Source organism: Cervus canadensis, chromosome 9, assembly GCF_019320065.1.
Source record: "Cervus canadensis isolate Bull #8, Minnesota chromosome 9, ASM1932006v1, whole genome shotgun sequence".
NCBI classification, from domain to species: Eukaryota; Metazoa; Chordata; class Mammalia; order Artiodactyla; family Cervidae; genus Cervus; species Cervus canadensis.
The window spans coordinates 42,646,869-42,666,789 of NC_057394.1; the positions used below are offsets into that span (position 1 = coordinate 42,646,869).

The 19,921-nt window shown below is 34.3% G+C and overlaps 1 protein-coding gene across 2 annotated transcripts in view; it reads left to right on the forward strand.

The window, feature by feature from the left end:
• Positions 1-19,921, forward strand: part of KLHL1 (kelch like family member 1) — a 476,190-nt gene that overhangs the window by 370,578 nt on the left and 85,691 nt on the right. For both annotated transcript variants that reach the window (XM_043478165.1, XM_043478166.1), the window contains one exon: positions 5,745-5,969. In XM_043478165.1, coding sequence (XP_043334100.1) covers positions 5,745-5,969 — 225 coding nt within the window. The remainder of the gene's footprint in view (positions 1-5,744; positions 5,970-19,921) is intronic.

A 19,921-nucleotide genomic window follows, 5' to 3' on the forward strand; every position in this document is an offset into this window, starting at 1 on the left:
CATATTATACTCACATATTTCAGAATTGTTTCTGACTTTCTTTTCGTGTTCATTAATATAGCCATTTTATTTCATCATAAAGCCACATTTTGAAAATATTTAAGGTTATACAATACTTTTTAATATTTCATAGGCCAATTTTTCCTCAGGATTCCTTTGTATTGGAGATTGTCTTGGCTTTAAAAATATATTTCCTAATATTGACATTTGAATGTTCAGAGAAACACAAGCATAATTTTATAAATACCTTGTACAAATATCATTATTATTTAAATTCTGATTTTAAGATAACGATGATTTCCATAATAGCACACTATCTCAATCAAAAGTCATATGATTCTTTCCATCGATTTAAATTAACATTATTCAATAGAGTTTTCCATTGTTTTTTCGTCTTGAGTTGGAACCTATCTTGCTGACTTCATTTTTAGATAATTTACTTTTAGTGGTGCTAATTAAATAAGTTCTGTCCTTCATACAATCTATGTGATTTTTATAAAAGGAACTGCATTCCCTTCTCCAGCGCATGTTTCCAACCCAGGGATCAAAACTAGTCTTCCACATTGCAGGCTGATTCTTTAACATCTGACCTACCAGAGAAGCCCCTATATATTTATATCTCTATACAAATCTTCCTCAATTTATAATTTATGTCCTGAATCCATTGAAAGTCCAAAGTATAGTGAGTTGAAACTACATTTAATACACTAACCTATAGAAGATCAGAACTTAGCCTAGCCCACCTTAAGTGTGCTCAGACTACCTACAATTGGGTAAAACCATCTAATGGAAAGCCTATTTCAGAGCAGAGTGCTTAAAATCATTTGTAATTTATTGAATACTGTCTAAAAGTGAAAAGCAGAATGATTGTAAGAGTACTAGTTGCTTAACTTCGTGATCATGTGGCCGGATATGAACTGCTTCTTACTGCCCTGCCCAGCTTCACAAGAGAATATTGTGCTCCATATTGCTGGCTCAGCAAAAGATTAAAATTCAACTTAAGATTTCTGTTGAATACATACCACTTTCCCTCCATTGTAAGCTGAAAAATCATTAAGTCAAACTGCTGAAACACAGTTGGGAACTGTCTCTATTTAACTATATATTAGTTTATTATCATTTTACAAATATTTATATTGAAGGGTCTAAAATTTCCTTGGTTGTTTGCTTGGTACATATGAAAGTGTTATGGCGATTATGAAATGCTAGCAATGCCATCCTAAAAATTTATTAGGAATTACCTAAAAAGTAAAGACTTATTTGTGCTTGAAAGATATTTTCTCTGCAATAATACTTTTTTTTTGTAAGTATAAGAATGTTATCTTGAAGTTATATTTTTCATAAGTATGTAGATACATGAAATTTTTATTATATGAAAAATTCAAAATGTATCATTTTTAATAATGGTATTTTCTTTGAAGTTTGAGGTCTTAAGTATCTTAAAGAATATCCAATGCTTTAAAATTTTTCCAGAATGCTTCTCAATATTTATTGTTTTCTATAAAAAAGTATACATATCTGACTAATTTAACCTTTCCAAAAGTTTGATGGCATCAGGGTACATTACTTATTATTGGGCCATGATGTTCTTTGGTCATTATATAATGTGTTTTGTTGTAATGACCATAAATGTTTTTTATGAGTTAAAACAATGCACTTTTTTTCCTTTATATTCTTCACTTTAATAACATATTGAGCACTTTTTCTCAGTTTTATATTTTAAGAAAGGAGTTTGCTGTTTGTTTTGTCATGAGACAAACACTTTTGTGTTTGTATTGTATCTAATACCTTCTAGTTATATTATTGAAATTGGAAAAAATATACATTTAAAATGCAAATTAAAATAAACTATACTCTATTACTGCTGTAACACATTGCCATAAACACTTTTTAAAATAAGTACTAACTTTTAGCTCACAGTGGGTCACAGGTCCAGGAAGGCAAGTCTGGTTTCTCGCTCACGATCTCAAAAGGCTTGAAAGCAAGGTGCTGGCAAGACTGTGTTCTCATCTGAAGCTGGAAGCCATCTTTCAATGTCATACAGTTTACTGAGTGGGAGTTTATGGAAATAGGCTGCTATTTGGCCTGCAGTCACACATTTTAGAGTTGTGCCTCCACTTTGCAGGCATTTAAAATAACCAGTGATGGTTTCATAAACAGAGGAACCCCAGAGTAACTATGTCTTAAAATAAAATTTCCTTTTTAATCTCTTCCAAATGCATTACTAACCAACACTTCTTGAGCTTAGCTGCTCAGTCGTGTCTGACTCTTTGCAACCCCATGGACTGTAGCCCACCAGGCTCCTCTGTCCATGGGGATTCTCCAGGCAAGAATAGTGGTGTGGGTTGCCATGCCCTGCCCTCCTCCAAGGGGTCTTCACAATCCAGGGATCGAACTCAGCAGTTCACTCTTATTCATATCCTGCTTTTAATTTACGCAATGATGAATACTGTCTTCACTTTAAGGAACAACACAGGGTAACATTGCTTAGACAGAATGACTTCATCCTTCCTATGACTCAGGAAAACACTAAGGGGAAATGTAAAAGGAAGTAACAGGTTCAAAAAAAAAAAAAGGTTGATAAATTTTTACAAGTATAAGACAGGAAGTTTATACAGACAACTAATGAAGTATGCTGGTGAGAAAATTCCTTACAGAATATTATTGTTAATAACTTTCATTAGAAAAAGAGCAGGAATATTTTTTAACTTCATGATCATTACAAACTAGATAAAATATTTATATTACATGCTGACCAAATGAGGAAATAATTTATTGCCTACTATAGTAAACTCTACAAATCAAGAAATACTTGTTTTATATTACTAAAAATTTCTTTCTTTCTTTTTTTTTTTTACTAATCAAAACTAAAGAGTAGAGTGAACATAGACTTTGGTTTCTGGGGTAGGAAAATAATTCCTCCCAAAGATATCTATGGAACTTCCTTATAGCTCAGATGGTAAAAACTCTGCCTGCAATTCAAGAGACCTGGATTTGATCCTTGGGTCAGGAAGATCCTCTGGAGAAGGGAATAACAATCCACTCCAGCATTCTTCCCTAGAGAGTCCCATGGACAGAGGAGCCCTGCAGGTTACAGTCCATGAAATTGCAAAGAGTCAGACACAACTGAGCAACTAACATGTATGTATGTATGTATGTAAAGATGTCTACAACCTAATCCCCAGGAGATATGAGTATGTTAGTTTACATAGCAAGTGCAGGAAAGGGGCTGACTGTGAAGGGAATTAAGGTTGCTAATTAGCTGACCTAAAATAGATTGTTCTACATTAACTCAAATTAAATCGGGGTGAGCCTATTATAATCACAAGAATTAGTCAGAGAAACACTATGTTGCAGGCCCTGAAGACGGAAGGAGAAGTCACAAAGAACAAGTGAGGCCTAAGCACCACTTCTCTAGAGCCTCCTGAAAGGAAGAGCTGTCAACACCTTGATTTTAACACAAGATCTAATTTGAATGCTTGACCTTCAGAGCTAAGAGATAATGTGTGTTTGTTAGGCTGCTAATTTGAGATTTTTTTTTACAATGCCATATTAAATTTAAACAACTTTTAAATTTTACATAATGAATATAGGAATGCATTCCTATTTCTGATGTAGTTACTTAGGATAAAAATATATAGGTTACATTTGAAAACTGCAGTTAGAGGAAAAACACTGTAAAAATAAAAAATCCTGCCATGTGTTGAGGTTTAAGACATACCTAGCTTGCTTGAATGAGACTTTGAATCTCAAATCAAGTTCTCAATTTCCCCTTTGAATAGCATCATCTTTGGTTGTTCAGAGGCTATTAACTTCACATGTTTTCAATGATTTTTTCTGAGAAAGATGACTATACTTTAGATTGCCTGCAGAAAATTTGATCAAGGTTTTGGAGATTAAGAAAATAATTGTTCAGACATTTATTTCCTTGTATACCCAGATCTGCAAAATAAGGGTTTTTTGGCAATGGATTAACTACTATTAGGTTACACTGTTTCTTCTGTCATGATTTGTCAAGAGTTAGTCATAAGAGAGAGGTATTTGCATATAACATACAACACAGTTTTGAGACATTCATGGCATTCCAATGCTATTAAGCTTTGAGAATTCAGATGACCTTGAAATTGTTTAAAACTTTAGTTAACCTTGGAATTTTAATTTTTATGTATTTGAATAAAACTTTTAATATAAAACATAAAAAGAATCCACCTATGATGCAGGAGATCTGGGCTCAATCCCTGGGTTGGGAAGATCTCCTGGAGAAGGGAAAGGCTACCCACCCCAGTATTCTGGCCTGGAGAATTCCATGGACTGTATAGTCCATGGGGTCACAAAGAGTCGGACACAACTGAGAGACTTTCACTTTCATAATAAATACATTTAAGCATAAAATAAGCAGATTTATTTAAATAATATTTTATGTTAACAAACTGTATCAAATGACTTTTATGAATATTAAAGTTCATTTTTACTCTAACAATGTTAATAGTACTATAATACTTCATATTTAGCTGTATGAAAATTAGCTCATGTATTTAATAACATCAGAAAGCCAGATTTAATTCAATCTAACTCAGTATTTATATTATTACTGCTCTGTCACTTTTGAATAAAAATTGAGCATAAATTACACCATTTTTACTTCAATTAGCAGAACTGTTCCTGCCAAGTTGTTTATGTTTGTTTAGTTCATTGCTTGTTAGGTTCTATGAGACCTCTGAAGAATGTCTTCCCTAGTTTGCAAACTTGTAATAAATTACAAGCAAAATAATTTTTAGTGCATAAATAAAAGTACACAAAATGTTGACTTGTAAATGTAGGGATATTTAATCATTAAAGATGCAACATTGATGAATGTGAGTCTAAACATTATGGTGAAACACTGAAGCAAGATCAGTGTTTACTGGCTTATAATTTATCATATAAACATTTGTGAATTAGTTCAAGGTAGATATTTTTAATGTGAAATGTTTAACTGGATCCCTTAAAAGATATGTCATCAGTGATTAGCTTCTTCTTTCAATTTCAATTTTACTAGTCAGATTCACTGCATTTCTCAAACTTATACATAAAAAGCTTTTAGGAAAGATAAGCTATTTTCTTTAGATTATAAATAGTTGATAAGGATAGGAGATCATTTTATGTCTCTAAATTCTATTGTTATTCCCTGGATGCATTTTTTTTTTAATAAGGTTTAAAAAAAAACACACAGCTAACATTTGTTTGCATATCTTAAAGTTGACTTTTAAAACCTTTGTTATTTAAGACATAAGATAAATTTTAAAGCAATTTGGTAAAGAATTTGCTAAATTAACTTCTCTTCACTCTCAGAAATTATACAGATAGCATGTGTAACTTAGTTATTTAAAAGGACTTTAATATATTTCTTTTTATGCTAGGCTTATGTTACATTTTTATAGCAAACAATGATAAAGGGAAGCTATAAAATTCACAGAACTGTCATGCTAAATAATGATTCCATTGAGTCAATAGTTTAGCATGAGATCATTATGTAATTCAAATAAGCTGAACATTTGTGTCTACTTTAATTATTAACATCTTCTCTGCCAAGAAGAGAAAATAAGGTACTTAAATTACCACTCCCTTTGTTTTCTTGCCATCTTTTTCTTCAAGAAAAGTGAATGTGACAAGAATGTTTTCATATCCTAATTTGTGCAGTGTCTTGGGAAGATTCTTTTTTGGATTCATAGTAAACAGTGACTCTTTGATTTATGTTTTCTCAGGAGCTACAACCATAGAGAAATATGACCTCAGAACAAATTTGTGGATCCAGGCAGGGATGATGAATGGCAGGAGATTGCAGTTTGGTGTGGCTGTTATTGATGACAAACTCTTTGTAATTGGAGGTCGAGATGGCTTGAAGACATTGAACACTGTTGAATGTTACAACCCCAAAACCAAGACTTGGACTGTTTTACCACCAATGTCAACACATAGACATGGTCTAGGTAAGATTCTTCTTTATTGATATCATTTTTGGAAAGTATTTTATTGAAAGTTAGAATGTGTGTTCAAATATAGTATTACTTAGATCAATTATCATTAACAAGGTAAGCTGTGAACTAATTTGGAACATATATCTATACATATATATATATATGTTGATGTATATATGTGTTGGTATATATATATATGAATATATATATGAACATATAGATAGATAGATTCTTGACATTTTCCTGTGGTGACCAATGTACATTAAACTGTTAAAAGAGTGATGTTAAATATGCCGAGATGAAATTTCCTTGGTTTCCATCAATGGATGAATGGAAAAAGAAAATGTGATATATATACATGATGAAATATTGTTCAGCCATTAAGAATAAAGAAATCTTGCCATTTGCAACAACATGGATGGGCTTTGAGGGAATTATGCCTAGTGAAATAAGTCAGACAGAGAAAAATAACCATATGACCTCACTTACCTGTGGAATCTGAAAAAGAAAAAAAATCCTGGATATAGAGAAAAGATTGGTTGTTGTCTGAAGCAGGGTTTTGAGAGTTGGTGAAATGGGTGAAGGAACTCAACACTAGAAGTTTCCAGTTGTAAAGTGAGTAAGTCATGGGGATATAATGTACAGCATGGTGACTGTAATTAATAATACTATATTGCATATTTAAAAGTAGTAGGAGAATGGATCTTGAAAGTTCTCATCACATGGGAAAAAATTGCAACCATACATCAAGATGGATGTTAACTGAACTACTGTGGTGATCATTCTGCAAAATATACAAATATTGAATCATTATTTGTACAGGAAACTAATGTGCTGTATCAATTGTACCTCTTTTTCTTAAATAAATAAAAGCAAGGACTTGTAAAAAGATGTATCTAGATGAGTAGACCTCAATTATTCCAGTTTTCAAAGTATGATACTCATACAGCATGTAATATTCATCTACTATGAAGAGAAAATGCAGAACTATCATGGAAAGACCAGAGTAATACAGTGTGGAAGAAGAAACAGTTAATGTGAATTGAGAAAGCAGCTAAGGTGGTTTTCTGTAGCATTAGTGGATAGTCAAATCTAGTTATATCTTTGTATTTAATTGATTCCATCTTGAAAAGTTCATGGGGAGAGGGCAGAACAGATTTAGGAAAAAAGTGACTCATCAATAGGCACCAGAAGTCAATATAATAGGATTCAACTGATCTCCACTAGGGAGTAACCTGGAGATGGGGTGAACTGTATTTGGATTCAGAAGTTCTGGGTGTGAGTTTTCAGTCTGTCATTGGATATTGGCTTGATTTGGGGCCAGCAGTTAAACTATGAGCCTTCATTTCTTCATTTGTCACCGATTCAAGGTTATGAATTAGATTGAAATTGGATGATGATAATGAATGTGAAATCACTTATAAATTATAAAGTCCTCAACAAATATTTGAAAAAAGAGTAATGTAACATAGATCCTGAATTTGTGTTTCTCATCCTGTGGATTGTAAGAAGTCCTAGTTAGTTTTTTGAAGACCTGAAATATATTAGTTGACTAAATACATTTAGTATATTAGTACATCTAATATACATTAGAAAGATATTGAGGTCTAATTGCAAATTTACTGATCCAGACTTTCCTAAGAAAGCAAAATCATAGAGAATTTAAAAAACAAAAATTAATGGTAGTTTAAGGTCTTCAGCTCTACATTCTAATTCATATCTGCCATCATCTAAGACAAACTATAAAAATAGCTCTGAACTAAAACCACTTACCTTTTTGTTCTTCTGATTTACCTCCAATTTTATCAGTTTTCTGATTTTTATTTTATTTGCCATAGTTAGTAAATGTCTTGCTTTGTGATATTCAGTGTGATTACAATATTGCCCATGTATCCCATATTATACTCCAAGTGGCAAGAAGCTAAAGTAAAATTTTAATATAAAATAAAAACTCAAAATAGTTGACCTATATAGCTTTCTCCCACTTAAATTTGTTTGAAAAAAATCCTTACATGATTATATTAGAAAGCCACATGAGTTCTTTGGTTGTTAAGTTGAAGATGTGGTCAAAAACATTTCATAGCTATCAGGAAATGAAGATTGATTCTTCTGCTGGATAAAATAGCAAAACTGTATTCATGTTAAGTCTGTGATATCAGGGAGTAATGCATCTCTCTAGGGAATGAAACTATTTAAGACCACAATTGCCTCAACATGCTGAGTTTTTATTTTAGCATTATGTCTGTGAAACACATAGTTCTATAAATCATGTCTTCTTTCCCACAACATTTATTTTGTATAAAATTGAATAAGTTATTCTTACAATACACTGTTTGCAAGTAAGTAGTTTTAGGAAAAATTGATAAAATAGTTAAATAGCTATTGTTGATTATGGATTTTCTATATGCCATGCTTTGTGTTGTATGTTAAATAATGATAGGGTTTGTTTTTGTTTAGTTTTCAACTGAGATAAAATTAAGTGTTAAAGTGTAGAATTGAGTACTTTTGAGTCTATTCACAGAGTTATGTAGCCATCAGCACTATCAAACTTCAAAATATTTTTATCATTCTAAAAAGAAACCCTGTAATCAATAGCAGTCACTCACCATTGTCCCATCTGCCTGCCCCCCTTAGAAAAATTAAACTATTCTCTGTCCCAATGAAATTGCCACCTCAAGATAATTCATTTAAATAGAATCACATAGTTTGTGGTTTTCTGAGTTGTTTCCACTTTTTGATTATTATGAATAAAACTACAATGAACATCCATGTATGTATTTTTGTATGAATATATATGTTAAATTCTGTTGGATATGTACATATTAGAAAAGTTGTTGAATTACATCATAGCTCCATCTTTAAATTTTGGAAGAACTGCCAAGCTATTTTCCAGAATGGCTGTTCCATTTTCCATCTCCTCAGCAAAATATAAGGGTGCCAGTTTTTCCACATCCTTGACAACACTTGGTACTGTTTATTCTTTTTCTATTATAATGATCACAATGTATCTCATGATTTTATAGAAATTTCTCTAATGAATAATTTTGAGAAATATTTCATGTGCTTATTGACCATTTGTACCTTCTCTGGATAAATGTATATAACTTTTGTTCAGGCTATTTTTTCTTTTATTGTTCACTTTATATTCTATATATGAGTGTTCTATCAGATATAACATTGCAAATATTTCATCTCATTCTATGGGTTCTAATTTAACTTTTTGAAAGGATCCTTTGAAGCACAAAAATTATTGACTTACTAAAGTTAAGTTTATTTTCTTTTCTTTTGTTGCTTCTGCTTTTATTGGAGTATAAGAGAAAAATATTGTCTAATCGATGGTCATAAAATTTATGCTAATGCTTTAGAAATTTTATACTTTTAGGTCTTAAATTTAAAAACATAATCTATTTATTAATATGATGTGAACTGATAGTTCAACATCATTTTGCATGTTGTTTCACTGTTCTTTGTTAAAAAAAAAGACAACTTTCTTTTCCATTGAGTTATCTTGGTGCATCATCAAAAATGTATTGGCCATAAGTATGAAGATTTATTTATAGACACTCAGTTCTACTTTATTAATATCCTTGCCCATACTTACACCAATACCACATTGCCTTGATTACTGTAGCTTTGTAATAAGATTTGAAATTGGATAATGTCAGCCCCCTGACTTTTGCAGGACTGTGTTTAATAGCCACATATTTGTTGTTGTCATACAAATTGCATATTTATACATCCATCTCAATACAGTTTTAAAATTATTACTTTATGCAGATGTCTTTATAATGACAGGAGAAACTAAAGTGTTATAAATTATTAAAAATACAGCTATTACCTTCATAGAGCTCTTTACTCTTCTTGTGAATTTATGTTCCTATCTAGAAATGTCTACAGCCTGACCCAAAGGACCCCTTTCAGGAAAGATCTACTAGCAACAAATTCCCTTTATGTTTTATTTATTTATTTTTTAAAATCTTGATATATGATCATTTCTCCTTTATTTTTAAAGGACATAACATTCTTAACAGTCTTTTTATGTTAGACTTTGAATATGCCATACCATGCCTTCTGGTCTTCTTGATGAGAAATAAGATGTTAATCTTTTTGAGAATCCCTTGTGCCTGATAAGTTGTTACTCTTTTGCTACTTGTAAGATTCTCACTTTGACTTTTAACAGTTTGTGATATGCCTATGTGCACCTAGTTTTGAGTTCATCCTACTTGTAGGTTCTTGAACCCAGCTATCTCCCAGCTCAGCTGAGCTCCTGGTAAGGGAGAGTTGTAAACTGACCACTGAAGTGTTGAAGGATTGCCCCAACATGAACACTGAGCCCCTAAGCAAAGGCAAGTTTTCATTCTCCTTTCCTCATAAAGGTCTTGACAGAAGTGCCTGAAGAACACCTCTTGCCAAGACTCAGACAGGGGATATCTTAGGATGAAAGGTGCCTGGGAGAGAAATGCAAATATGTAAATAGCATGATCAGCTAGATAGTCTGAGTCCTTCACTGCAACTTTCTTGAAAGTTTGCAGTACTTTGGTTTTGCACCAAGATTGATGTAGGGATAATAGCTTTCCCCTACGAGACCTGCCAAGTAAAGCCTTTGTGATAGCTTGTGATCAGGTTTAAAACATCATAAGTAGATTTTTAGCAGGAGCTAGACTCTTCATGACTTATCTATCATCCCTGCTTATACAAATCCTCACGGTCAGATAGAGGTGAGAACTTATTACCTTCACATTTTACCTGTGCATGTGCACATGACCTTTAAGAGTACCAGGAATATGTCAATCTTTTCAAATTTCTCCACAGACATCCTTTCCGCAGTTCTTCTGTTAAGGTTTTTTTTTTTTTTTTTTTTTTCAGCTTCTTGTTTGTTTTAACTGTTCTCACCACCTCAGGCTGCATTGACATTAAGTAATTGCCACGGATTTTTTTTTTTTTTTTTCCTTGACACACATCCTGGAGCATTCTCAGTAAGAAGAAGCCTTAATCAGGTAAAAGAAGAAACCCTTGCAAGTGTGGGTTTTCAGAGAACTACCAGACCCATCAGAATAATAGCAATTTCCTAAGAATGAGCTTCTGAGGAATCTCCAAAATCTGTCCAGAGCCCTCCATTGGCTAATACGCTGTTAGATTTCATCATTACCTTGATTGTGAGGTTGTTGGTTTCCAAGATTATGGCACAGTTAGGGAGAAAGTTCTTGGGATAAAACCATAGAGCTCATTGATCTTATGTAGATTAAGTTGTTTTTATTTTTTCTTGAATAAATCTCTTCAAATATTTAATATTTTTATTTCTCTTTCAGAGTTCTAATTTTGAAACATTTTGTCAATATTGTCATTATCTTTTATTTTGTCATTGCTGTGCATGTCAACAATAGAGATGGTTTTTATTGGGTACAATAAGCAAAACTTGGCTCATCCATAAGAAAAGGAGTCTTTTGAAAACATAATGGCTACTAAAACTTTACAAATGACTTATATGGTCTAGCCATCAGCACAGGAAAACATTTGAAAAGCAATGAGAATAACACTGATGCTGGCCTTTTGTCAACTATGTTGGTGAACAATGACTCTTCCCCATAGATGGTGAAGTTAGCCACCCCTGAGCTAAAAGGACACATGAATAACAGACAAACATAATGCATGAAACTTCAGGCTGTACACAAACAAACAAAAAACCAACAACTGAAAAGCAAATAAACATAATGTTTAGCTTATAAAATTGATTAGACGTCCTGAAACATGGCTGAAATTAAGACAGGCGTGTTAATTCAAGTGAAAATGACATGCCTTGGAAAGACTGGTAAGGGCAAAAATGATTCCAGGAAAGGTACTGGGTGCCCCAACTGACATCGTTGCTTCTACTCTAGAGATCTGTGAGATAGCTCTGAGTCACTGACCTTAACTTTTTAGTCAGGAATAAGAAATAACTCAAACTGTCATCATCTATCATCGTAGACAACGCTGCTTCAAATGGCCGATCATATGTGTGAACGTTCTTAAAATAAGAAGGATATTCCCATTCAGAGGTAATGTGAAAAAAATGTTCAATCTGTACTCGACATTTACTAACTGATTAAATACTCACAGTTCAGTTCAGTTCAGTCGCTCAATCATGTCCAACTCTTTGCGACCCTATGGACTACAGCATGCCAGGCCTCCCTGTCCATCACCAACTCCCGGAGTTTACTCACTCATGTCCATTGAGTCGCTGATGCCATCCAACCTTCTTATCCTCTGTCGTTCCCTTGTCCTCCTGCCTTCAATCTTTTCCAGCGTCAGGGTCTTTTCAAATGAGTCAGTTCTTCGCATCAGGTGGCCAAAGTATTGGAGTTTCAGCTTCAGCATCAGCCCTTCCAATGACTATTCAGGACTGATTTCCTTTAGGATGGACTGGTTGGGTCTCCTTGTAAACCACAACCACCTTATAATTTAGACATTTTTGCAGTTTTAATGTTTAAAAAATCATGGACAAAGTGGTCAATTAGCTTTCCCTATGTCACCCATCTTGTAAGGAAGATTTGTACTTGTTATCTTTTTAGCTCCAAAGTCATATTTTTTTTTCTAATATAATATGCTGTTGCCAATAAGTTAATAATAATAATAAATATTTTTGTTTTTCAATTGCTAAGTTGTGTCTGACTCTGAACAATCCTATGAATTGCAGCATGCCAAGCTTCCCTGCCTTTCAAATATCTCCCAAAGCTTGCTCAACTCATGTTCATTGAGTCAGTGATGAAATCCAATCATCTCACACTCTGTTACCCCCTTCTCCTCCTGCCTTCAATCTTCCCCAGCATCAGGGTCCTTTCCAATGAGTCAGTTCTTCACATCAGGTGGCCAAATTATTTGAGTTTCAGCTTCAACGTCAGTCCTTCCAATGAATATTCAGGGTTGATTTCCTTTTAGATGGACTGGTTTGATTTTCTTCCTGTCCAAGGGACTCTCAAGAGTCTTTGCCACACCAGTTTCAAAGTATCAACTTCAGTACTCAACTTTCTTTATGGTCCAACTCTCACATCTATACATTTGTACTGGGAAAACCATAGCTTTAACTATAAGTATCACTTTTGTAGGCAAAGTGATGTCTTTGCTTTTTTAATATGCTGTCTAGGTTTGTCATAGCTTTTCTTTCAAGGAGCAAATGTCTTTTAATTTCATGACTACAGTCACCACCCACAGTGATTTTGGTACCCAAGAAAATAAAATCTGCCACTATTTCCACTTTTTTCCCAACTATTTGCCTTGAAGTGATGAGACTGGATGCCATGATCTTTGTTTTTTGAATGTTGAGTTTTAAGCCAGATTTTTCAGCCTCCTCTTTCACCTTCATCAGGAGGCTCTTTAGTTCCTCTTCATTTTCTGCCATTAAAGTGACATCATCTACATAATCTGAGGTTGTTAATATTTCTCCTGATAATCTTGATTCCAGCTTGTGAGTCATCTAGACCAATATATTGCATGATGCATATAAGTTAAATAAGCAGCCTTGACCTACTCCGTTCCCGATTTTGAACCAGTCCATTATTTCATGTCTGTTTCTAACTATTGCTTCTTGACCTGCATACAGGTTTCTCAGGAGGCAGGTCAGGCGGTCTGGTATTCCCGTCTCTTAAAGAATTTTCCACTGTTTGTTGTGATCCACACAGTAAAGGCTTTAGTGTAGTCAATGAAGGAGAAATAGATTTTTTTTTCTTTTTAATTATCTTATTTTCTATCATGCAGAGGATGTTGGCAATTTGATCTCATTTCTCTACCTTTTTTAAAATCCAGCTTGTACATCTGGAAATTCTTGGCTCATGTACTACTGATCCCTCACTTGAAGGATTTTGAGCATAATATTGCTAGCATGTGAAATGAGTGCAATTGTAAGGCAGTTTGAACATTCTTTGGCCTTGCTTTTCTTTGGGATTGGAATGAAAACTGACCTTTCCCATTCCTGTGGCCACTGCTAGGTTTTCCAAATTTGTTGGCATATTGAGTACAGCACTTTAACAGCATCATCCTTCAGGATTTGAAATAGCTCACCTGGAATTCCATTACATCTACTATCTTTGTTCATAGTAATGCTTCCTAGGGCCCACTTGACTTCACACTCAGGGGTCTAGCTCTAGATGAGTGACCACACTATCTTGGTTATCTGGATCACTAAGATCTTTTTATGTACGGTTCTTCCATGCATTCTTGCTTCCTCTTCTTAATATCTTTTGCTTCTGTTAGGTCCATATCATTTCTGTCCTTTATTGTCCCATCTTTGCATGAAATATTCCCTTGGTAATGCCACTTTTCTTGAAGTGATGTGTAGTCATTTTATTGCTTTTTTCTATTTTTTTGCGTTGTTAACTTAGGAAGGCATTCTTATCTTGCCTCCTATTCTCTAGAACTCTGCATTCAGATGGGAATATATTTCCCTTTCTCTTTTGCCTTTCACATCTCTTCTCTTCTCAGAGTATTGAGAAAGTGAGAGAAAAATAAAATCTGAAAGAATTTCTCTGAAGTATAACATATGGCCTCTGCTGACCTGAAGTAAATAGCCATATATTTCTCTAACAGAGATGGGTTTACTGGGGCCAAAAAAGAATTGCTATGGTGAGCTATGTGCAAGTTCCCACACAACAAATGAAGAAGAACATTTTTATGGAGGGGAAAAGGAAGTTGGGAGGATTATAGTAAAGAGTCTGTGACATTTCGTTTTCTGGATCTTTGCCAGGAAAGAAGAGGAGTCCTTCTGCTACTGTCTCAGAATCTGAGAACTCCCCTTTCTGGTGTCCCAATTCTAGTTAATTGAAATTCCTGTTTATCATTTTTTTTTTTTTTACATTTTCCCCTTTAATCAAAAACTTTAAAAAAAAAATTCAGTGTTGATCAAGAGTCACATCTAGTTTCAGAGACTTTTTGTCCCTAATATCAGAAAGGACCTTTCCAAGGTGTACTGTCTTATATCAGAAGGAAAGTGCACAGATTGGAAACCTATTATGATCACATTCGAGTAACAAAGAAGGGTTGGAGTCACTTTCTGTCTAAAGTCCATATATTAACAAGATCATCATCATTGGAGTTCATCTGAAGCATTACATCATCATCATAAGTTTGGGAGACACATTTATGATAGGCCTTGCCTTGATAGCTTGAGGAAATTGTCTCCTCAGATGTCCTCTGCTTCAATTGTAGAAAATGTTTACTTTCAGGGTACCAGATAATGTGCAGTTCCAGTCAGGGTTCAGTGCTTTCTTTAGGTGTATCACATGAATCAAAGAACCTTTTTCTTGAAGTTTGCTGGCACAAGGGTTAGTTAGCAGTACCCAGAGAGTATGAAGAAAGTTTGGTATTTTCCAACTGACAAAATCTCCAGGTTGCAAGATATAATGCTTAATGTCTTCATCTTGAGCACACTGTGAAAAGATTTCTTTGCCAGAACATGATTATTTTTCATAGAAGCATTTATGCTTTTGCCATAAGTGAGTATCTTTTTTCAGTTGTGGGTCAAAAGAAAAGAAGGCATGTATATTAAACTTCCTGTGGTTATCTCACAGGGTGAGAGTTTATAAATTCCCAAAGGGGTGAATCTGAAGTTTAGAAGGACCAACAGCAATGCTCTTGGTCAAGGTGTTTGGAGGGTCTCTACAAATCTTGCCAGTTGAACCTTCATAATGTTGTTAATGCTTTGGACTTAATCAGAGGATTGAGGGTGGTAAGCACAGTGAAATTGTTGCAAAAGAAGCCAAATAGGGCAGAATTATAGAAGTATTTAGCCAGGAAAATTGTTTCCTCTCTCTTTACGAAGTTTGAGAGGCATTCCCCCAGGTAGGGATAATATTTTCAAAAAAGATTTAAGCGGTAGAAGAAGGAAATAGTCTGTAAGCAAGGGAAGGTTTCAGTCTAGTGTGAACACATGCAAACTACAACTAAAATATATTTATATCCATAAGACCAAGGAATTTGTATGAAATTCATTTGCCGGAACTCAAATGGTCCATTGGAAAGTTAAAAGTTTGGGAGCAGTACATACAGGCTTCCCCAGGTTGTACGTTGCACAGATGAAGCAAGTGAGGTAGGCACATTTTGTAACCTTTTAAAATTTTTCCCACCAATATTGATTCATGAACACTTATTTTGTCAACATTAAACAACATTAAACATGTTGTTTAATGTATGTACTGCTATTAAGATTGTAAATTTTAGAGTTTCTAGTAGGACTGAGCTGATACTTGGTCCAAACCAGAGCTTTCTCTTTTATCAAACCAATAATTGAATTTTCATCGGCTGAATCCTTGCCAGGAAAGAGACTGTCTTCCTGTTGGGGTCCTCTGTTGTTACCAAGTGTGAGAGCGCCCCCTGCTGTTCTCTCAATTCTATTTTATTGAAGTTTTCATTTATTTATTTTTTCATACCTCTAAAATGAGTAGTACAGAGGAAAATCAGAAAAATGAGTGAAAAAAGAGCAAATTCACTTTATCTGTATCAAATTGCAGAATATCAAAGATAAAGAAATAATTACATATCTCCTGAAGAGGGAAAAACACACTTAAACAAATGAGAACAATAGCCATGTATGAATAACAATGAAATAACTGCAATAAAATACCAAAATCCACAGAAAAAGAAGGATGACCAGATTGTTGTCAGGCTTTTTAATAGAAATGCTATTGTCCACAGATAATGAAAACATTCTTCAAACTTCTGATGCATAAAGGTTTTCAACTCATTTATGTCACGCCAAACTACTCCTCATACTATGAAAGGAGGAAAAAAAAAGACATCTTCAGACATTTTGTTTCTGCTGATTTCAGCAAGGATATGAACCTCAAAATCTCTCACAAACTTAAGATTGAATAAAGAAAGAAACATCTTAAGAAAAAACAATCTTCTAATGTTAGGATTCAAACATCTCCTATCAATATCAGGAAAGACAGAGGATAAACAGTAGTACTTTCAGAGTTCTTGATCTAATGGGAGAAACAAGTCATTAGATGATCTCTTTGCCAAGAACAAACACAGGGTTTTTCCAACTGCAGACACTTGGTGAGTCCTAATATGGCACTGGATTTTCCTCCCTGTTGCTAAGAAGCCTGGTTCCACTTCCGGCCTGTTATACTTGGCCAAAGGAAAATTGCTAAAGCCATCTGAGGATGCTTCATTTACAACTGAGGGTGAACTGGGGTGAAAGCATGGGGAATCTGTGTATATGCATCCAGAAATGCTCACCTGCCAGAAGAATAAAACAAATGAGGTTTCATAAACTAGCCAGGGGAAATGTAAAGTTAAAATTAAAATATCAAGAAAATATTTTCAAAACAATGTCATGAATGTAACTTAATAAAATTCTTGAATATAAGTATGAAGAAAGAGAACCCAAAGTGACATCTATTATCAATGTTTTCCCTGACTTTTAGAAGCTATACTTATAACAACAAGTAATGAATGGACTGAAGAAAATAGCAGCCTAATAAAACCTTGCATTTGTTTGTGATATGACCCATTAGTCTAGAAAATTTCATTTTAAGCTGTCAGTTTTCATTGTCTTAGAAGGAACACTTGCTTCAGTTTAGCCTCTGCTACTTTAATTATATCAGTATGTATCTGTCCTCTTCATGTCTCTTTTACTTAAAAAATAGCATTTGTCACAAAACTAAGGGGTCTGCATTTCTTTAAAAGTTTGGCAATTTTCACAAGTAAATACAATTCAAAACTGCATACCTCAACATAATAAAAGCTATATATGACAAACCCACAGCAAGCATCACCCTCAATGGTGAAAAATTGAAAGCATTTCCCCTGAAATCAGGAACAAGACAAGGGTGCCCACTCTCACCACTACTATTCAACATAGTGTTGGAAGTTTTGGCCACAGCAATCAGAGCAGAAAAAGAAGTAAAAGGAATCCAGATAGGAAAAGAAGAAGTAAAACTCTCGCTGTTTGCAGATGACATGATCCTCTACATAGAAAACCCTAAAGACTCTACCAGAAAATTACTAGAGCTAATCAATGAATATAGTAAAGTTGCAGGATATAAAATTAACACACAGAAATCCCTTGCATTCCTATATACTAACAATGAAAAAACAGAAAGAGAAATTAAGGAAACAATACCATTCACCATTGCAACAAAAAGAATAAAATACTTAGGAGTATATCTACCTAAAGAAACAAAAGACCTATACATAGAAAACTATAAAACACTGATGAAAGAAATCAAAGAGGACACAAACAGATGGAGAAACATACCGTGTTCATGGATTGGAAGAATCAATATTGGCAAAATGGCTATTCTACCAAAAGCAATCTATAGATTCAATGCAATCCCTATCAAGCTACCAACGGTATTTTTCACAGAACTAGACCAAAGAATTTCACAATTTGTATGGAAATACAAAAAACCTCGAATAGCCAAAGTAATCTTGAGAAAGAAGAATGGAACTGGAGGAATCAACCTGCCTGACTTCAGACTCTACTACAAAGCCACAGTCATCAAGACAGTATGGTACTGGCACAAAGACAGAAATATAGATCAATGGAACAGAATAGAAAGCCCAGAGATAAATCCACGAACCTATGGACACCTTATCTTGACAAAGGAGGCAAGGATATACAATGGAAAAAAGACAACCTCTTTAACAAGTGGTGCTGGGAAAACTGGTCAACCACTTGTAAAAGAATGAAACTAGAACACTTTCTAACACCATACACAAAAATAAACTCAAAATGGATTAAAGATCTAAATGTAAGACCAGAAACTATAAAACTCCTAGAGGAGAACATAGGCAAAACACTCTCCGACATAAATCACAGCAAGATCCTCTATGACCCACCTCCCAGAATATTGGAAATAAAAGCAAAACTAAACAAATGGGACCTAATGAAACTTAAAAGCTTTTGCACTACAAAGGAAACTATAAGTAAGGTGAAAAGACAGCCCTCAGATTGGGAGAAAATAATAGCAAATGAAGAAACAGACAAAGGATTAATCTCAAAAATATACAAGCAACTCCTGCAGCTCAATTCCAGAAAAATAAATGACCCAATCAAAAAATGGGCCAAAGAACTAAACAGACATTTCTCCAAAGAAGACATACAGATGGCTAACAAACACATGAAAAGATGCTCAACATCACTCATTATCAGAGAAATGCAAATCAAAACCACAATGAGGTACCATTACACGCCAGTCAGGATGGCTGCTATCCAAAAGTCTACAAGCAATAAATGCTGGAGAGGGTGTGGAGAAAAGGGAACCCTCTTACACTGTTGGTGGGAATGCAAACTAGTACAGCCACTATGGAAAACAGTGTGGAGATTTCTTAAAAAACTGGAAATAGAACTGCCATATGACCCAGCAATCCCACTTCTGGGCATACACACTGAGGAAACCAGATCTGAAAGAGACACGTGCACCCCAATGTTCATCGCAGCACTGTTTATAATAGCCAGGACATGGAAGCAACCTAGATGCCCATCAGCAGATGAATGGATAAGGAAGCTGTGGTACATATACACCATGGAATATTACTCAGCCATTAAAAAGAATTCATTTGAATCAGTTCTAATGAGATGGATGAAACTGGAGCCCATTATACAGAGTGAAGTAAGCCAGAAAGATAAAGAACATTACAGCATACTAACACATATATATGGAATTTAGAAAGATGGTAACGATAACCCTATATGCAAAACGGAAAAAGAGACACAGAAATACAGAACAGACTTTTGAACTCTGTGGGAGAATGTGAGGGTGGGATATTTCAAAAGAACAGCATGTATACTATCTATGGTGAAACAGATCACCAGCCCAGGTGGGATGCATGAGACAAGTGCTCGGGCCTGGTGCACTGGGAAGACCCAGAGGAATTGGGTGGAGAGGGAGGTGGGAGGGGGGATCGGGATGGGGAATACGTGTAAATCTATGGCTGATTCATATCAATGTATGACAAAATAAATAAATAAATAAATAAATAAAAAA